Genomic DNA, 16,173 nt, shown 5'->3' on the forward strand with positions numbered 1-16,173 from the left:
GGTTCTATGTAAAATCAGAGTAAGGCTGCCTGTCCACGGCCCGAGGCGGAATATCGGTAGTGATATTCCGCCACGGGGAAGGAGGAGGGAGCACTGACAGGTCTCCGTGATGAGCCTATCTATAGATAGGCTCACCGTGGAGAATCGCGGCAATCGCAGCATGCCGCGAATTTAAATCCTGTGAGCGGAGAATCGCTATGATTCGCCGTTCGTGGTCGTCAGGTGGCGCTTTCCATAGTTAAGTCTATGGAGAGCGTGTCATGCGAGGTCCCAGGCCGATTTATCGCCATAAATCTCGCAATGACAACTCGCCCGTGGACAGGGGGCCTTAGGTGAGACATTATGTATATAGTAATGGTAAATATACTAAAGCTGGTAGTAGTCATGGCGGTTTTGGAGAGGATATTATTAGATCTATGTGTAGAACGTTTAACATTAATTAGCTTGTGATAATGTACAGTTGCTGTAAGTATATCCTTGCACTCTAATTAGTGACGTTTGACCTACAAGATCTTCTCCCGACCCGTTTCCTCTATTCATTCTCCTGCTTAACATTTCCGGCCAGTCTATGCCTTTCTGTTGACACTGACCACCAGCCTGACTTCTGACCTGTTTGCCTGTTGTATGAGTAAAGCGCTGGCTTCTATTACTAAGCCCTAAGGCACCTGAAAAAACTTGTGTTGTCCCCCCCCCCCCCCAAAAAAACCCCTTTATCCATGAGTGCAGTGACGTATGCCATCCATATGCAATTTGTGCATCTGTTTTTTTAGTTCAGTATGTCAACTAGTTTTATGTCCACAAATAAAACCTGAAAGAGGTCCAATTCTTCATTTCTGCATTTCTTGGCTGCAGATTCATTAAATATGGACAGAAACCTGGACACCACAGAGACATCTAACTGCTGCCTATTTTTTGTAACCCCATTGATTTTAACAGGCGAGTCTCTTCCGCAAATTGGATCGGAAAAAACTGATGTGTGCATTGGCACATTGACTACTATGGGTCCGTGTACTCTCCAAGACTAGTAAGGACAGGACACAGACTGAAAATACAATTTTGTGGAAGCTACACCTGCATTACCAACCTGAGCCACTGCACTATGGACAGAGACGTCTACTGTCCGCACTGACTGCAAGTCTAGCAAAAATCTGATCAGTAGGGATCCAGAGTGGCAGATCTCCACCTATCAATTCCCGAGGATAGATCATCAATAGTACATGCCTTGAAAACCCCTATAAGATTGGCTTGACTAAAACTATCTGATTGACTTCGGTCAGTTTACATTCTGCAAAGACTTGCTGATACCTCTTGTTCTCCAGACCTCAGTCTGACCATCTACAGCACACAGGGCGGATTTGCCAGGGAATTTCTGTGGCAATTACAGTACGGTAGTAGCAAAGTGGATGAGATTTTGAAAATCTCCTCCACAAGCTGCGGAAATAACCCAAACAAAAACCCATGTGGAAATTGATATGCAATGCGAAATTCAATTCCGCAGCATGTCGATTTTATCGCCATTTGAGCTGCGGGATTCACTTCTCCTCAATGAGGGGGTAAATTCCACTAAGGGATATGCGATAAAACCCACACTAAATGGTGCAATTTGGAGGCAGGCTTTCCGCGGCTGATCTGCAACGGAATGCCCACTCCGCACATTCCACTGCAAATCAGCCCCTGTGTGGACCTAGCCTTAGGCTAAGCTGACACATCTGTAAGCGGAATCTGCTTGCGGAGGCCTGCTGCAGCTTCCAGCTGTGAGCCTGGCCATGACCCTGCGTTCAGCCGCGTATGGGGGCGAAATTGTACTGCGCCTGACTGCGTACTCACGCAGACGGTCATGCACAGCGCACCTCTTTTTTTTGTTTAGATTTCCGGTGCCATCCCTTACCGATTTCATTTGATTGAACCGCGTATCACCGGAATGGAAACTTCAGGATTTTGAATGGGGAATGGGGGGTTGGAGAGAGTACAAATTAGGGTAATTACAGTGAAAAAGCATGAGTTCATCATAAAAATACTGAAATACACCTCACTGGCCAATATTTGGTGGAGGAGGGAGGACTAAGGCCACAGGACTTGGAAGGTGAGAGAGGGCACCCCAGAGAAAGAAAAGAGAAAACCTGCAGCCTTTAATTCCTCGATTGACAAGTGAGTCAGCCTGTTGGAACTCCATCCAAGCCCTCCACACTCAACAATATCTATCTCTAGCCTCTGGTGTTGAGGCTATGATGTCTTTCATACTATCTAAGGCTGAAACTTCAGCAAACCATTCCTTCAGGAATGGAGGGTCTTGGCTTTTCCAGTGGTGTGGGAGTACATTTTTGTCTGCGTGAAGCAATAAACTTGCCAAGGATCTTTTATAAGCAGAGTGGGCAGTGGAGATCATAAACAGGACATCTTCCATTGTGTTTTTTTAACACTTATTTTTATTTAAAATTTACAAAAAAGGAAATAAATGTGAAACGAAGAACAAAATAACTTGAAGCAGCAAGTACGATGTAATGATTAATTAAACAAATTGATGAGTGACCCATGGGCAGGGGCGCCACAAAAATCTAAAATAACAGAGTTGTGTCACCGATATATCGGACAAACTCACAGAAACAAGGCACAACTTTTTGCACTGAAAAGGGCTACATCTAAGACTGATGTACTGAGAAACAATAGCTTATAAGTAGAGATGAGCGAGTATACTCGCTAAAGGCAATTGCCCGAGCGAGCATTGCCTTTGGCGAGTACCTGCCCGCTGAGACGGAAGGTTCGGGTGCCGGTGCGGGGGAGCGGTGAGTAGCGGCAGTCAGCAGGAGGGAGCGGGGGGGGGGGGGGGGAGAGGGAGAGAGATCTCTCCCCTCCGTTCCGCCCCACTCTCCCCCGCAGCTCCCTGCCGGCACCCGAACCTTCCGTCTCGAGCGGGCAGGTACTCGCTAAAAGCAATGCTCGCTCGAGCAATTGCCTTTAGCGAGTATACTCACTCATCTCTACTTATAAGTCCTCTTACCACATAACAATGACCTGGCCAAGACTGAACTGGAAGGGGGAAGGAGAATAGAAGGGGTAGGAAGAATAGAAGGAAAAGTGGAAGGAAGAAAAGAAAAAGCAAAGAAAAGGGCGGAACCTTCTCTTGTAGAAGCGGGAACTTGATGTGATGCCATATGACCAAGGCTCAAGGGCCACACTACAGAGAAAGTAGGGATCTGTTATTTGGGAAGAGAGGATATAGTCTACCCATGGTGTCCAGACTCTACAAAATTTATCATGTCAGTCAGCAATAACTGAAGTTAATTTATCAATAATCATGTACTAATTCAACCGTCATTTTAGCCAGGAAGAGTCCATGGACGCTTTTCACCATGATTGAGCAATAACTTGCTTACTAGCAAGGAAAGAAAGGAAATCCATTTCTGAGATGCTGGAGAAATATTGGTGATGAGTTTACTCAAGAGGGCTTCCCATGGGATTTTCTGTATGCTGCATCTCATTCCTGAGTAGATAAAATAATACACTCTGACCCAGAGCTTCTGTACATGGGGGGCATCTTTCAATTTTAAAGGGAAGTAAGCATGATGTGTCGTTCATCTGCTTTACTAGGTTTCCTTGGTCAACCACTGTCTACGGTCCTCAATACTGGCCATTTCTTTGTGCTTTTTCAAAAGAGCTTGAATAGCACATCTTGAAGCTCTGGTCTGCTTTCAAATCTTTGCCTGGAATAGATCTTGCTGATACAGTATAACTGCCTTGTGTCTTGTTGCTGTGTTCAGACTTGCCATAGTCTATGACCTGTGACATGAAACTGTCTTCCACAACCTCACCTTTGTAGCAGAGTTTGGATGTTCGTCACTCAGTTTTAAGGCTTCCACACAGCCTTCTATATTGATGACTGTGTTTCAACCTAAATATGAAAATCCTGATCGTTTTCAACTATGTGGTATAATTGGCTCATCATGCACCTGATTATAATCCTATAAGATCCCTGACTTTGTGGAAGTGTACCTCGAAGAACTGATGCTGTTTTGAAGGCAAAAAGTGGTCGCACCAAGTATTGATTTGATTTAGATTTCTCTCTTGTTCAGTCACTTTGCATTTTGTTAATTGACAAAAATAAACCATTAACACTTCTATTTGTAAAAGCATTCTTACTTTGCAGCATTTTTCAACACCTGCCAAAAAACCTTTTGCACTGTATTGTAAGCGACTCAGCATATCAAGTTCTAAAGGAAAGGGGTGTTAAAACAGTGTAAAAAATACATTCTTCTAGTCCATTGTTTTCTGAAAACCTGTTGAGGTTGGAAGAACATTGTTAAACTGCTTAGTTTTCCTGGACAGAGATGAAAAAAATGATGTAAAGACTACACTCCCCTCCTTTACTTTATGACTTCCCGTTTCCATCACTTAGACCCCTGTGCTCATACCAACAGCAGTGGGATCTGTGATGGATAGTATAAAAGGAGAATTACCATAAAAAACGAGCATAAAATGGGAAAATACCCCAATACTGCTCCTACTTCCCCGTACTTTTTATGATAAACAGCAAAAATCCTAACTCTCCAGGTTGGTTTTATATGGCTATGCTTCCATTAATTTTGCCTAGAGCTTTAGGGTTATCAATGTTGCATTGACACTGAATGGTGGAGGGCTTCAAAAAGCAATAGGAGCATTGCAGGAGAAAGGAGAAGACTAAAGCAATATTGGAAACACCGGAGAAAGCAGTGCAAACGTGGCTAAAAAGGGATGCAACCCGTCCCGATTGTCAAAGAACATCTCAGGTCCTCTTAAAGGAACTTATTTTCACATAACCTATTATGGAATTCTGAGTGAATAAAGAGGAGTCCTTCATTCTTGAAACCCAACAATTAGCTGGAGCAGAGATTTAGGCTGGTTCCAGATGTGGCAGATGCATTGAAATCAGAGCATGCTGCAGATTTGACAGCATGCTCATCCTTATGTGGATACGCAGTGGATTTTCATTGCACATTTTGACTTTTGCAAAGGGTGAAATCCATGAGCACAGCCAGATCCATGACAACATCTACATGTAGCACATGGATTTTGCTGATAATTCATCGTAGATTTGGCATGGATTTGTGGCCAGATTCGTGGTGGAAATTCTCTGCTGTGTCTACCGATACCGTATAGGGACTTGTGTTGTGAAAGGGCAGCATACAATTTAGGTGGGAGCCAAAGGAGGAACATGGATACATTAGGTATCTACATACAGTGTCCGTCTACATATGGAGCCTGTCTACTAGCTTGCAGTGTGGGTCTTTGATGAATACCGCCAACCACAGCATGGTATGTTCTACACACCCTTTGCCCCTAAATCTTACCAATTGAACCCATGGACTGACCCTATGAAGTCACCTCAATCTATGGACAATAGTACATGTAATTGTATTTGCTCGGAATAAAAAACAGAAGCACGAGCAGATCAATACTGCAGCTGAAGAACTAATCTCTGTCCTCTTTGACTCTGTAGTACCTGCAGGTGGGACTAGAACAATGTATAATGGCTAATACTGCCAGTCGTAACCAGGGACAAAGTGATTTAGTATCTAAACATGAGAGCCTTAAAATCCATTGACACCTTACACAAAGGAGCAGTTGAGTCCTCCACACCAATGGATGGTCATCTCTAGAATAGGTCAAAACGTAGCAAAAATATAACGTACATTTTAAGGTCCGCAGGCGGAACGGAGCATAATGAAATCACTTATTGCATATAACTTTTCTATAAGTAGATGTAGCGATTCTGCTTGCTCCAAATTGCACATACTATAGCCATGCACAGCGTTTTAGTTAATGGAGTATGTTGTAAAAAATGCCCTTCGCACAACCATTAGTACTGTTAATGGTGATCAGTGCCTCTTGTTCTAAGCAAACACTTGGCCAGAACATTGCAGTATGTAGAGACCCAACCCTCCAATCCACAGACTTTACAGACTCACCTTTCAAAGGCAATCCCTCCAGGTATGTTTTCTGCTTACATGTACCTGATCACACCCTCACCGCATCAAGAAACAATCGAAGACAAACTAACACAACTCGCACCCTATACTTCACTTGTCCCATCACACCATCATTTACATTGAACCGCCATGTTTATGAAAATCTATAAGTGCCATGAGGACATTTCCGACGAGTTCTCAAGGGTTCTGTTTGCGGAAAACCTTACTTGGCAGGAAAACCTATGCCTAGTGGTGGAAAGGTAAAAGGAAGCCGCCTCCGATATGTTCTTCCTGCAGAAGGTGCAAGAATTCTTTTCACTTTGAAACGGACATCTCCGTAGAAAGCATTTCTTCCCCGTGTTGAATTAGGGGGAAACATAGATGAACCCAAAATGTTTAGTCAAAATGGACTACCCTCTCTCTACAACTGTCAGAAGTTTATGGAAGAATTCTTAAAACTTACAATCAAGCTCATTTTAGTGCCTCACAGCCAACTTTTATAACTTTTCTAAACTTTTATAACTTTTCTAAACTTCTATAACTAACACGCTGCAGCGCCACATTACTATCTAACAGTCCGAGTCAGTTCTACGACGATCTATTATGTTAACCCTTTCAGTCCTTAAACTTAGCAATGACCATCGCAACATTAAAAAAAAAAAAGTAATAAAACAGTAAATTCTAAATAACGAAAAACAAGACATGAGAGCAGTTGGCGCACATATTCATTTTCCTAACACCTGAGAAAACAGACTCTTCCTGATCATTCAGCCTAGGCGGACTGTGTAGTGACAGTATTCTTTGAACTTGACACCTCTGTAGTTAGATACCCCCGTATTCTTTGCAGATTGCTGTGGACTGTGTAGTGGCTTTGTACGTCTATAGCAATACCCGCCTATGTATCTCAGCCTGGCATGTTCTTCTTCACTTCCTATATGTTACTTATTTTTGATACACAATGAAATGAGTTAACATCCTATGACTGCAGAAAAAAAAAAGTCTTAATTGTTTCATCTGACTTACCAGAAACAAGTCTCATTCGGCAGAGAACTAAATCCCAAAAGGTTTAATTTGATATCCCAGCAATTGTGATCCTGCGCAGAAGAGAAGTAAAGGTATGCCAACTCTCAGCTTTGCCCTTTTGTAATCCTTCACGGTTGATGGTATCCTACTCAAAACAAGGTCCAGAGAGAATGTTTGGAGATCAGTCTCCTGCAGGACAGACAGGTCCTTCCCTCCCCTTTTGTGAAAAGTGCAAGGCAGAGAGAGAGAAAAAGGAGTTTTATGGACGACTGTGCGTGACTCAGACCTTGTTCTGCTGTCTCTGACATTCCATAGACTTGTGCGCACACCTGGAGGGCAGGTACAATGCTGGAACAACCCTTCCTCCCCCTTCCATGTACTCCCGCTCTTCTGATCTCCAACTTTTCTCTACACGCACCCGTGTAAGATAATGCTGGAAGTGAGAGATTTCAGCCACCGAGTTCTCAGCCTTTCCAGTAACTGAAAAAAAATGATTGTTAGTGGGGAGGTGGAGGCATGAAGGGGGGGCAGAGAGAGAACAAAAGGCAAAACAGTGAATTAAACCATCCTCCCCCTGCCCAGAATGCAGTATTTGAATCAACAGGCCACTGAAAGCTAGGCAATGTGCGATAGCTTTTGCTGAAAGTTCAGCTACATGCCCGCTGCAGAGCTGGAACTGTACTTCTGAGTCCCTGCAACAATTCTGAACACATACAAAGTGCAGCTGTGATCACAATGACATAAAACATTAGCATTTTACAGTTTACATCTAGTATTTGCATAAAAAAGTTGAGTGCCTTTCTAAGACATTACTTCTCTTGCACTGATGATCATGAATTACATCCCTTGTTAAAGGCCAGGGCTGCACTCACAATTTTGCAGGCTTCCAAGACTTGTTCTAGTGACTTGCACTCTAGGAGTTACACCCTTTACACGAGTACAGTAATCTAATGTAGAAAAATGTTATTACCCCTGCATTATAGAAGCTCAGCTAAACTGGGGTGGGTCTGTCAATAAGCATGTTGACCGTTTCTAAAAACAACCGGCAGAATTACGAATACAGCTCTGAAATATATTAAAGACTGCAACTCAAGAGTCAGTACTATAATTTAATGCATGTGCCAGTTTAACTTTTATTGTAGAATATACAAAATAAAGACATCATGACTTAGGACCCCTGTCCACGGCCGTTGCAGAATATCACCAGCCAAAAAGTGAAGAGGACAAAAGCAAAACTTCAGGTGTTTTCCAGGGAAAATACTATTGATGACCTATCCTCAGGATCGGCTGGCGTTGATTTCAATGAGAGTCGTACCTGCCAGCTACTACACAGAGGTCGTCGCAGAGACTTCCACTTCTTCCACTTTGACCTCTGCGTATTTGAGCCGCTGACAGCATGTGCCCGCTCAACTGATCGGTCGGCGTCCCGAACGACAGATCCAGGCCGATCAACTATTGATGTCCTATCCCGATGACAGGTCATGGATAGTGTTTTCCATGGAAGTAGGTCCTGAAATGATACATCGATGTAGGTTAATTAGAGTTGCTGACCTCTAGTCATTCTGATAGAGCGGGTACAACACTAGTTTAGGCTTTCAACCTTAATCTAATGGGGGCTGAGCCTTCCTACTAAATTGGGCATCCCAGTCTGTCCAGAAAAATGTGTATTCCTATGAGAAGGTAACTGTGGGAAAAGAAACAAGACAAAGTGTCTAGGCCAGTGTTCCCCAACTCCAGTCCTCAGGGACCGCCAACAGGTCATGTTTTCTGGATTTCCTCAGTATGGCACAGGTGATGTAATTATTGTCGGTGCCTCAGACATTGCCACAGGTGTTCTTACTATAGGATATCCTGAAAACATGACCTGTTGGTGGTCCCTGAGGACTGGAGTTGGGGACCCCTCTAGACGACTTAAAGACAACACGTTTTGCCACCACGCTGATCTCTTCGTTAGCTTTTTCCTAAATAGTTTCATGTAAACTAATGGATGCTGTGTGAAACATGGAGACAATTATAATGGCGCTACAAAATGGCATAATTAGCATTTCCTTATAATGTCATCTTTGACATCTCTGGTTAACATCTCTGCAGATCTAGCAATCGCAGGACTTGTAGACCGCAGGTACCATGTGTATGGGAACAGTTATTCTAAATGGCTTTTCATCTACCACTATAAAACTGAAGTTCATTGGAATATTTTGTGCTAAATTTATTAAACGGTGCGCACCTGTTAATTAATTTGGTGCATTTTGGTCTGTCTTTAAAGAGGACCCATCATGTCAGAAAGGCCAGCTACAAAGCTTTGCGGCCATGGCCCCACTGACTCCATTTCTACTCCGTCTCGTTTCCCCTTCTTAGTTTTGGTGTGAATGTGTCCCACCAAATTGGGGATTTCCCACCATTTACTGTCAATCAAATCGGACATTGACCATTAAAAGTTACGCAGCCAGCCCTGCCGATATAAGAATGTAACAGGTCCCCTAAGTCAGAAAATAAAATCAATGCCTGATATGAGCAAATGCAGATTTGCGCCACCATTTGGGCCATTTTCTGACTTTAAGATTAAAGCACCCACTCCCAGTAAACCCAACCACTTTTCTCATGAGGGGTGAGAAAAGTCACAAATTTGGTGTGTGCCATGGCTTTGTCAAGAAACTAGTGACAACTGATGGCTAAATTCCCCCATAGTCTTTGAGGCTTCCCTCCTGTCCAGCAGCAAAAAAATGACACCCCTTTGCTTCCTAAAGTTTCTCAAGCTGGTCATCATCCTTGGGCTCTATTTGTTGACTCTTATTCTGGTTTAAGCCTAGCCTAAAAAAAATCTTACTAAATGTGCCTCCTAAAACATATTACTGATGTGCAGCATGTCCCATCACCAGTGTCCACATTCAGCCTGTTCCTCCCATACAAGACTATGAAACGTTCAGCCTGAGGATGTGGTGATGGTGAACTCACTAAAAGTTTAGGAGGGGCCTGGACGCCTTTCTTGAGTGATACAATGTTATATATTACAATCACTGATTACTTCAGAAGGGTCGGTGAATGGGGATTATTCTCATCACCAGATTGGAGTCGGGAAGGAATGTTTTTTTTTTTAACCTTAAATGGGGAAAATTGACTTCTAACTTGTTTGTTTTTTGCCTTCCTCTGGATCAACATTGGGGGGTATTAGGCTGAACTGGATGGACATGCCTTTTTTCAGCCTTACACGTTATGTGATTATGACAACAAAATATGCAGCCTCTTATTTTTATCAGAATTTCAAGTGATTGTATCTGCAAAATATAAGACTGAAACATACGGAATATAATTCCAAATTAAGAACACCGCCACACCCCGGAGCTATATGAATGCAATACAGCTATAACTATAAGTCATATGTATATAAATGGTCAGATTTAAGTCTGTATTTAGTGTTATTGGAATACAGAAAAAAAAATCTACACCTCTACCTTTACCTCTCCAAAACGCTGGTGACGAGAACCCTCCTGCATTAGCATTGGAGATAACTGCTGCATACATTTGCTTTGGTGTTAACATCAATCCAATACAGCCTATATCCACCCTACAGGCAAAAAAAAAAAAACTGCGGTAAATATACACTCCCCAGTTACCATTCTGTTCAGTAAGTGAACAGTAACTTTGAAAAGAAGTTCATTTATGAAGTATGTATATACAGAAATCAGCCATCCCGAACAGGCTGCTCCCGCGGGAGGGGGCAGCAGGGGCCTAATGCTGCATTAACTTCATACTGCAGTGCAAGACTTATTTGAATAATAATTGAGCGGCTTGAAGTTATTGTGCCGAGCGGGCGGTGACCTTTGAGCAGACATACAACAAGCGTGTGGGAAAAGGAGACACGGCAGCTTTTTCTTCCTTTCCTCGCGGCTTTACCAATATATTCTTAATTCTCCCGTATTTCTTCTAAGTGGGAAAGTGGAGACATTTGTATTCCTCAGTGGTGGGATTTATCCCAGTCAGTCAGTCTTTCACTTATTTGCAGTCACCAGATAGCTACTTTTACATAGAGTCACAGAAAAGCATTCCTGACCGACGCTGAGAGAATGAAGGAAGCCGTCTCATACATACGGGATTAGACTGGGCATCACGGATAAAAACTGTCCAATTGTCAATGGCAATGGTCATCCATAACAACCAATCAGAGTTCATGTTTCATTATTCTAGCAGAGTTTAGAAATTAACAGTTGAATGCTGATTGGTAGCTGTAGGAACATGAGGAATTATACTAAAAGGTACATGCAACATCACTATAAGGGGCTGTCCCATATCCATAAGCCATCAGTTTATTACAGGCCTGCACAACATACGGCCTGGTGCGGTGAAGGATTTCTGGCGGCCCTATACAGCCCAGCATAGTGTTACGGCCACTTCCCCTCCTGCTATCCCGACTCTCAGATAAAAGGGGCTGCAACGCAAGTCAGGACCTCAGGCAGCCGTGCCGCCTGCGCCAGGGCTGAAGAGGACTTTGTGCTTGGCATGATTAGGTAGGTATATATATTTTTTTGTTTTTTAGGGGCAGTATTATAAAAGTAGCATAACTGCTTTGGAGGCACTTGGATGCACTATTTCTAAGATGGCACTTTTACTATTAAAGGAGATGTCCCGAGGCAGCAAGTGGGTCTATACACTTCTGTATGGCCATAATAATGCACTTTGTAATGTACATTGTGCATTAATTATGAGCCATACAGAAGTTATAAAAAGTTTTATACTTACCTGCTCCGTTGCTGGCGTCCTCGTCTCCATGGTGCCGACTAATTTTCGCCCTCCGATGGCCAAATTAGCCGCGCTTGCGCAGTCCGGGTCTTCTCCTCTTCTCTATGGGGCTCCGTGTAGCTCCGCCCCGTCACGTGCCGATTCCAGCCAATCAGGAGGCTGGAATCGGCAATGGACCGCACAGAAGCCCTGCGGTCCATGAAGACAGAGGATCCCGGCGGCCATCTTCAGCAGGTGAGTATGAAGACGCCGGACCGCCGGGATTCAGGTAAGCGCTGTGCAGGTGGTTTTTTTAACCCCTGCATCGGGGTTGTCTCGCGCCGAACGGGGGGGGGGGTTTAAAAAAAAAAAAACCCGTTTCGGCGCGGGACATCTCCTTTAAGCGGGCACAATGACTTAAGGGGAAAACACGAGGGCACTATTAAGGAGACACTTGGTTGACCCTTTAACTACTTGTAATGGTAAGAAAACTTGCAAAATGTGTTAAATAGGTTTGAATAGGTCTTTAGAGGCTACTTTGTAAGTCAAGGCATGGATTACACTTTTATTACCTTTACTTACAAAGTGAGTCTCTAAAAACCTAGGAGGTTTGCCTATTTTTTTTTTTAGCCCCTACATACTGCTAAGTTGTGCAGGCCTGCTTTATAGCATGGAAATAACTAGAGATGAGCGAGCGTACTAGCTAAGGCAAATTACTCGAGCGAGTAGTGCCTTATGCAAGTACCTGCCCGCTCGTCTCTAAAGATTCGGGTGCCGGCGGGGGGCGCCGGGGAGTGTGAGATCTCTCTCTCACTCTCTCCTTCCTGCTCACTCCCGCAACTCACTGCTCTCCCCCGCCGGCACCCAAATCTTTAGAGACGGGCGGGCAGGTACTCGAATAAGGCACTACCCGCTCGAGTGGTTTGCTTTAGTGAGTACGCTCGCTCATCTCTAGAAATAACCCTTTGATAATCTTAAAGCCGATGGCTGTTGTTCGTGGCACGTATTTTTGGTATACTTTAATAAACGTGGTCCGATGTGCCAATAACCTGGACTAAACCGCATACAAGTAGGACAGGCTAAATATATTATAATAGTTTGCAAATTTTCTGATATTTTCAAAACTGTTTCTCCAAAAACTTGTGAGTTACAATGATGTCACTGATAGATGGACCCGCTGCAAATCCCGATGGGGAAAATAGTACTGCTATGAAGCTGCACAACGTATTAGTAGACAGCCTGCTTTACCTTTACTGACACGGGAAAAGGAAATGGGATAATTACTGTTCACTAATTGTATAGGTTTCTCTGCACATAGGGAAAAGTGATTTCTTATCCTGTTATTAGAACAGTGCCTATCGGGTTTACACGCAGGCTTCGTACTCTTGGGATGTACAGTATATTGTGTTACTACAAGGGATGAGTCTGGGCTTGAGCCGCCAGAGGTGACAGATTTTGAGGAATGAGGGAGGAGCGGCTCTGACACACGTCAAGGCAGTCCGATTGTACAGGATGATTCCACACTATACCTCAGGGCGCTCTTGCAGACAGGGCAAGGTCTGTTTTATATATACACAATATAACTATAGCTCTATTGTCCCTACAAAGCATTTTTAATGGGACTTCATGTTGAAGCTCAATTCAATATACTCTAGTGCATTCCAAAAAGAGCTTGATAGGTTTGTAATACATTATGCTGTTGACTGGCCTTTAGAATCCTATGCAGAATGAGGGATCATTCTGCATAAGATGCTAATGGGCACTAATGTTAGTAGCTTATTAGCTTCATTTGCATGTAAATGAGCCTCCCTGTGCTGCATGCAGAGAAGAGCAAGTGGTCTGTTATCTGCATACAGTTCCTTTGTTTTCCCGCACAATTGCAACTGAATACAATGTTATCAGCGCTCCCGTGGAGAGACACAGCATGCGGTCCCTGCTATCAGCTGTCTGGCCGAACAATGGATTTTTAGCTAAACTAAAAATCATCGTTCGGACAAAAGCAAACAATGGTAGCATTTACAGGCAATGATTATCGCTCATAAGACATAGTTTGAGCGAATTTTTAGCGATAATCGCTGCATGTAAATGGGGCTTTAGTCCTAACAGCAGCACAATGATGGGGTATTCGCCCCAGTGAACTGACAGAACGAATGGAATTTTTAATGAGATAAATGAAGCTAATAGAAAGGCCTCACGTGATACTCTCCTATTTAGGGGCGGTATCCTTTCAAGTCTTTGGTGATATTATAAAACAAAAGATAAGAGAGGGTGGGAAGCGTGTGCTGCTGTTAGGACTAAAGGTGCTTTTACACGGAACGATTGCCGTTCATATTCACGTGATCCAGCAAGAATCTGAAATAGAATCATTCAGTGTATATGCAAGCAGTGACTGAATGATGAACAAGAAGATAGTTCAGTGTAAACAGGCAGCCGTTCATCTATGAATGACTACCTGATTACTATGAATGGAGGTAGGTGGCCTGGGAGGAGACCCCAGCCTGCTCTGCCTCCGTTCAGTCAGCCATGCTCGTACCTGTGTAAAAGCACAGGAACGATTATTACTGGGACAAGCTGTTAGGCATCTGTTGCCCAACAGATTGTCCAGTGTAAAAGCACCTTAAGGGAAAACAGATTAACAAGTGTAATCAAACTTCCCTTACATCCCTCAGCAGCACAATGATGGGGATCTAACAAGTATCAATCCCCATGGGAGGGTCTTCCTGCATTTAAAACAGAGTTCCCAAAGGCTGCTCTTTCTGAAAAACAGTCTTTTATCTACAATGATTAATAATAGTGTTATGTGAACTCCAGGTTGCTGCCCTTAACTGGTCTCTTATGGACCAAGTTCCTCACCGCACGTGCTGAGTGTGCTCTAACAACATTTGAGGCTCTGAGCCCAATACATCACCCAGATGGTTTCCTTAATCCATGTATGGAGTGTAGGTTTTGAGGTGTTGCGGCCCTTACTTTTAGTGAAGAACAGAATCAACAGATTCTCATTCAGCCTACAACTCTAAGATCTCTCTAAGTAAACCCTAAGGTTTTGGTGTATATCTACAGTGTGTGAAATCTTTCCTTAGAAGAGGAATCAGGATTGAAGGCTTGAAGCATTACAACCTGGCTTGTATTTAAAAAGGAAGGGACTTTTTAGGCATGAAGGCAGGCAAAAATCTGGTAAAAAGGTACTATAGGGTTCAGAAGCCCCAAAAGGCTGTAACTCCCACATTCACTTAACTGAGGTTACTGCTAGTAAGAAAGGCACTTAATTAAAATAAATTTTACGTCAACCTCCTCTAACGGTTCGGAGGAGGGATTACATTACCCCTTAAGAACCACCGATAGGTCCCACTTGAAAATAGGTTTGAGGACTACTGGTTTAAGTCTTGCTACCCCTTTGAAGAATCACTTTGCTAATGGCATTGCGAGACTTGTTAGCTGCCTAAAAAAGCCATCATAGCAGAAACTTATACTTTTAAAAGTTGATGCACTGAGACCCTTATGAAGTACACTTTGCAAAAATTCCAAAATATTACTAACCGATAGATCCTCAGGGGGAAACCCAGTCCTTATGCATCAGGCCATGAACACTTTACATGGCCTGGTGTATACACCTTGCATATGCTCTTTGTAGAATCCACACTGGAACATTGTAGTATACTCAACACTGCTTCAAAAATCCCTCTACTTTGTAGTAGGGACTGATTAACCTCCAGGCTGTCAGGTTAAACCTCTCTAGATGTTGGCAGAGCTGCATGACCTGAGATACCAGGTTCTGCATGGTGGGAAGCCTCCAATAGCACCCTCGACTCATGTGCGCAAGCTGCGAAAACCATAACCTCCTGGGCCAGAACAGTATGATGGCTATACCCGTAGCCTGGTATTGTCTGATCTTCAATAGTACCCTTGGTATCATGGAAACTGGAGAAAATATATAGGCCAGCCTGAACCTTCAAGGGATACACAGAGTATCTTCTGCCAGAGGTCAGCCACCTGTTATAGGGAGCAAAATGCCCCCACCTTTGTGTTGAATTTGGTCGTCATCAGGTCAAATTCTGGTATACCCCACCTGCGAGTGAATTGATGAAAAATCTCTGGGTTCAGAGCCCACTCTCCTGAGATAGAGAGACCTCAGCTCAGCTTCCATCCACTTTGAAGACTCTAAGTTTCCTAGACGTGGACTTCGAGGCTTTCCCCCAAATCAACATCCTTGTCCATTGACAGGATGGATCTTAGAAGCTTGTGGATTTTCTCCACTGGAAAGGATGCTTGAGAAAGGCCAAAACGTGTTGCATACACATATTAGACCACTTGTTTGTGGTATTTTATAATCATTGTCTTTGGAATAATAAGCGGCCTACATCCTATCCCTGCGAGGACGTGGATTTATATCAGGAGCCTTCCCTCAGCACTTGAGGATGTGGGCTTACACTAGGAATCTTCCCTCAGAAATTATCTGGGGGGGACCAAGTGGGGAGGTACACTCTACGGTTTC

At 43.5% G+C, this 16,173-nt stretch overlaps 1 protein-coding gene across 6 annotated transcripts in view; it reads right to left on the reverse strand.

Moving 5' to 3' along the window:
* ITGB4 (integrin subunit beta 4) overlaps positions 1 to 7,367 on the reverse strand; it is a 72,318-nt gene extending 64,951 nt beyond the window's left edge. For 2 of the 6 annotated variants that reach the window (XM_066587143.1, XM_066587141.1), the window contains exon 1: positions 6,966 to 7,367. Coding sequence is in view for 5 of the 6 variants with exons in the window: in XM_066587141.1 (XP_066443238.1) it covers positions 6,966 to 6,981 (16 nt within the window). In the remaining variant the exon portion in view is untranslated. The remainder of the gene's footprint in view (positions 1 to 6,965) is intronic. The other 4 variants (XM_066587146.1, XM_066587142.1, XM_066587144.1 and 1 more) reach the window with 3 other exon arrangements.
* Between the last annotated feature and the right edge of the window lie 8,806 nt (positions 7,368 to 16,173).

Source organism: Eleutherodactylus coqui, chromosome 13 (assembly GCF_035609145.1).
Source record: "Eleutherodactylus coqui strain aEleCoq1 chromosome 13, aEleCoq1.hap1, whole genome shotgun sequence".
NCBI classification, from domain to species: domain Eukaryota; kingdom Metazoa; phylum Chordata; class Amphibia; order Anura; family Eleutherodactylidae; genus Eleutherodactylus; species Eleutherodactylus coqui.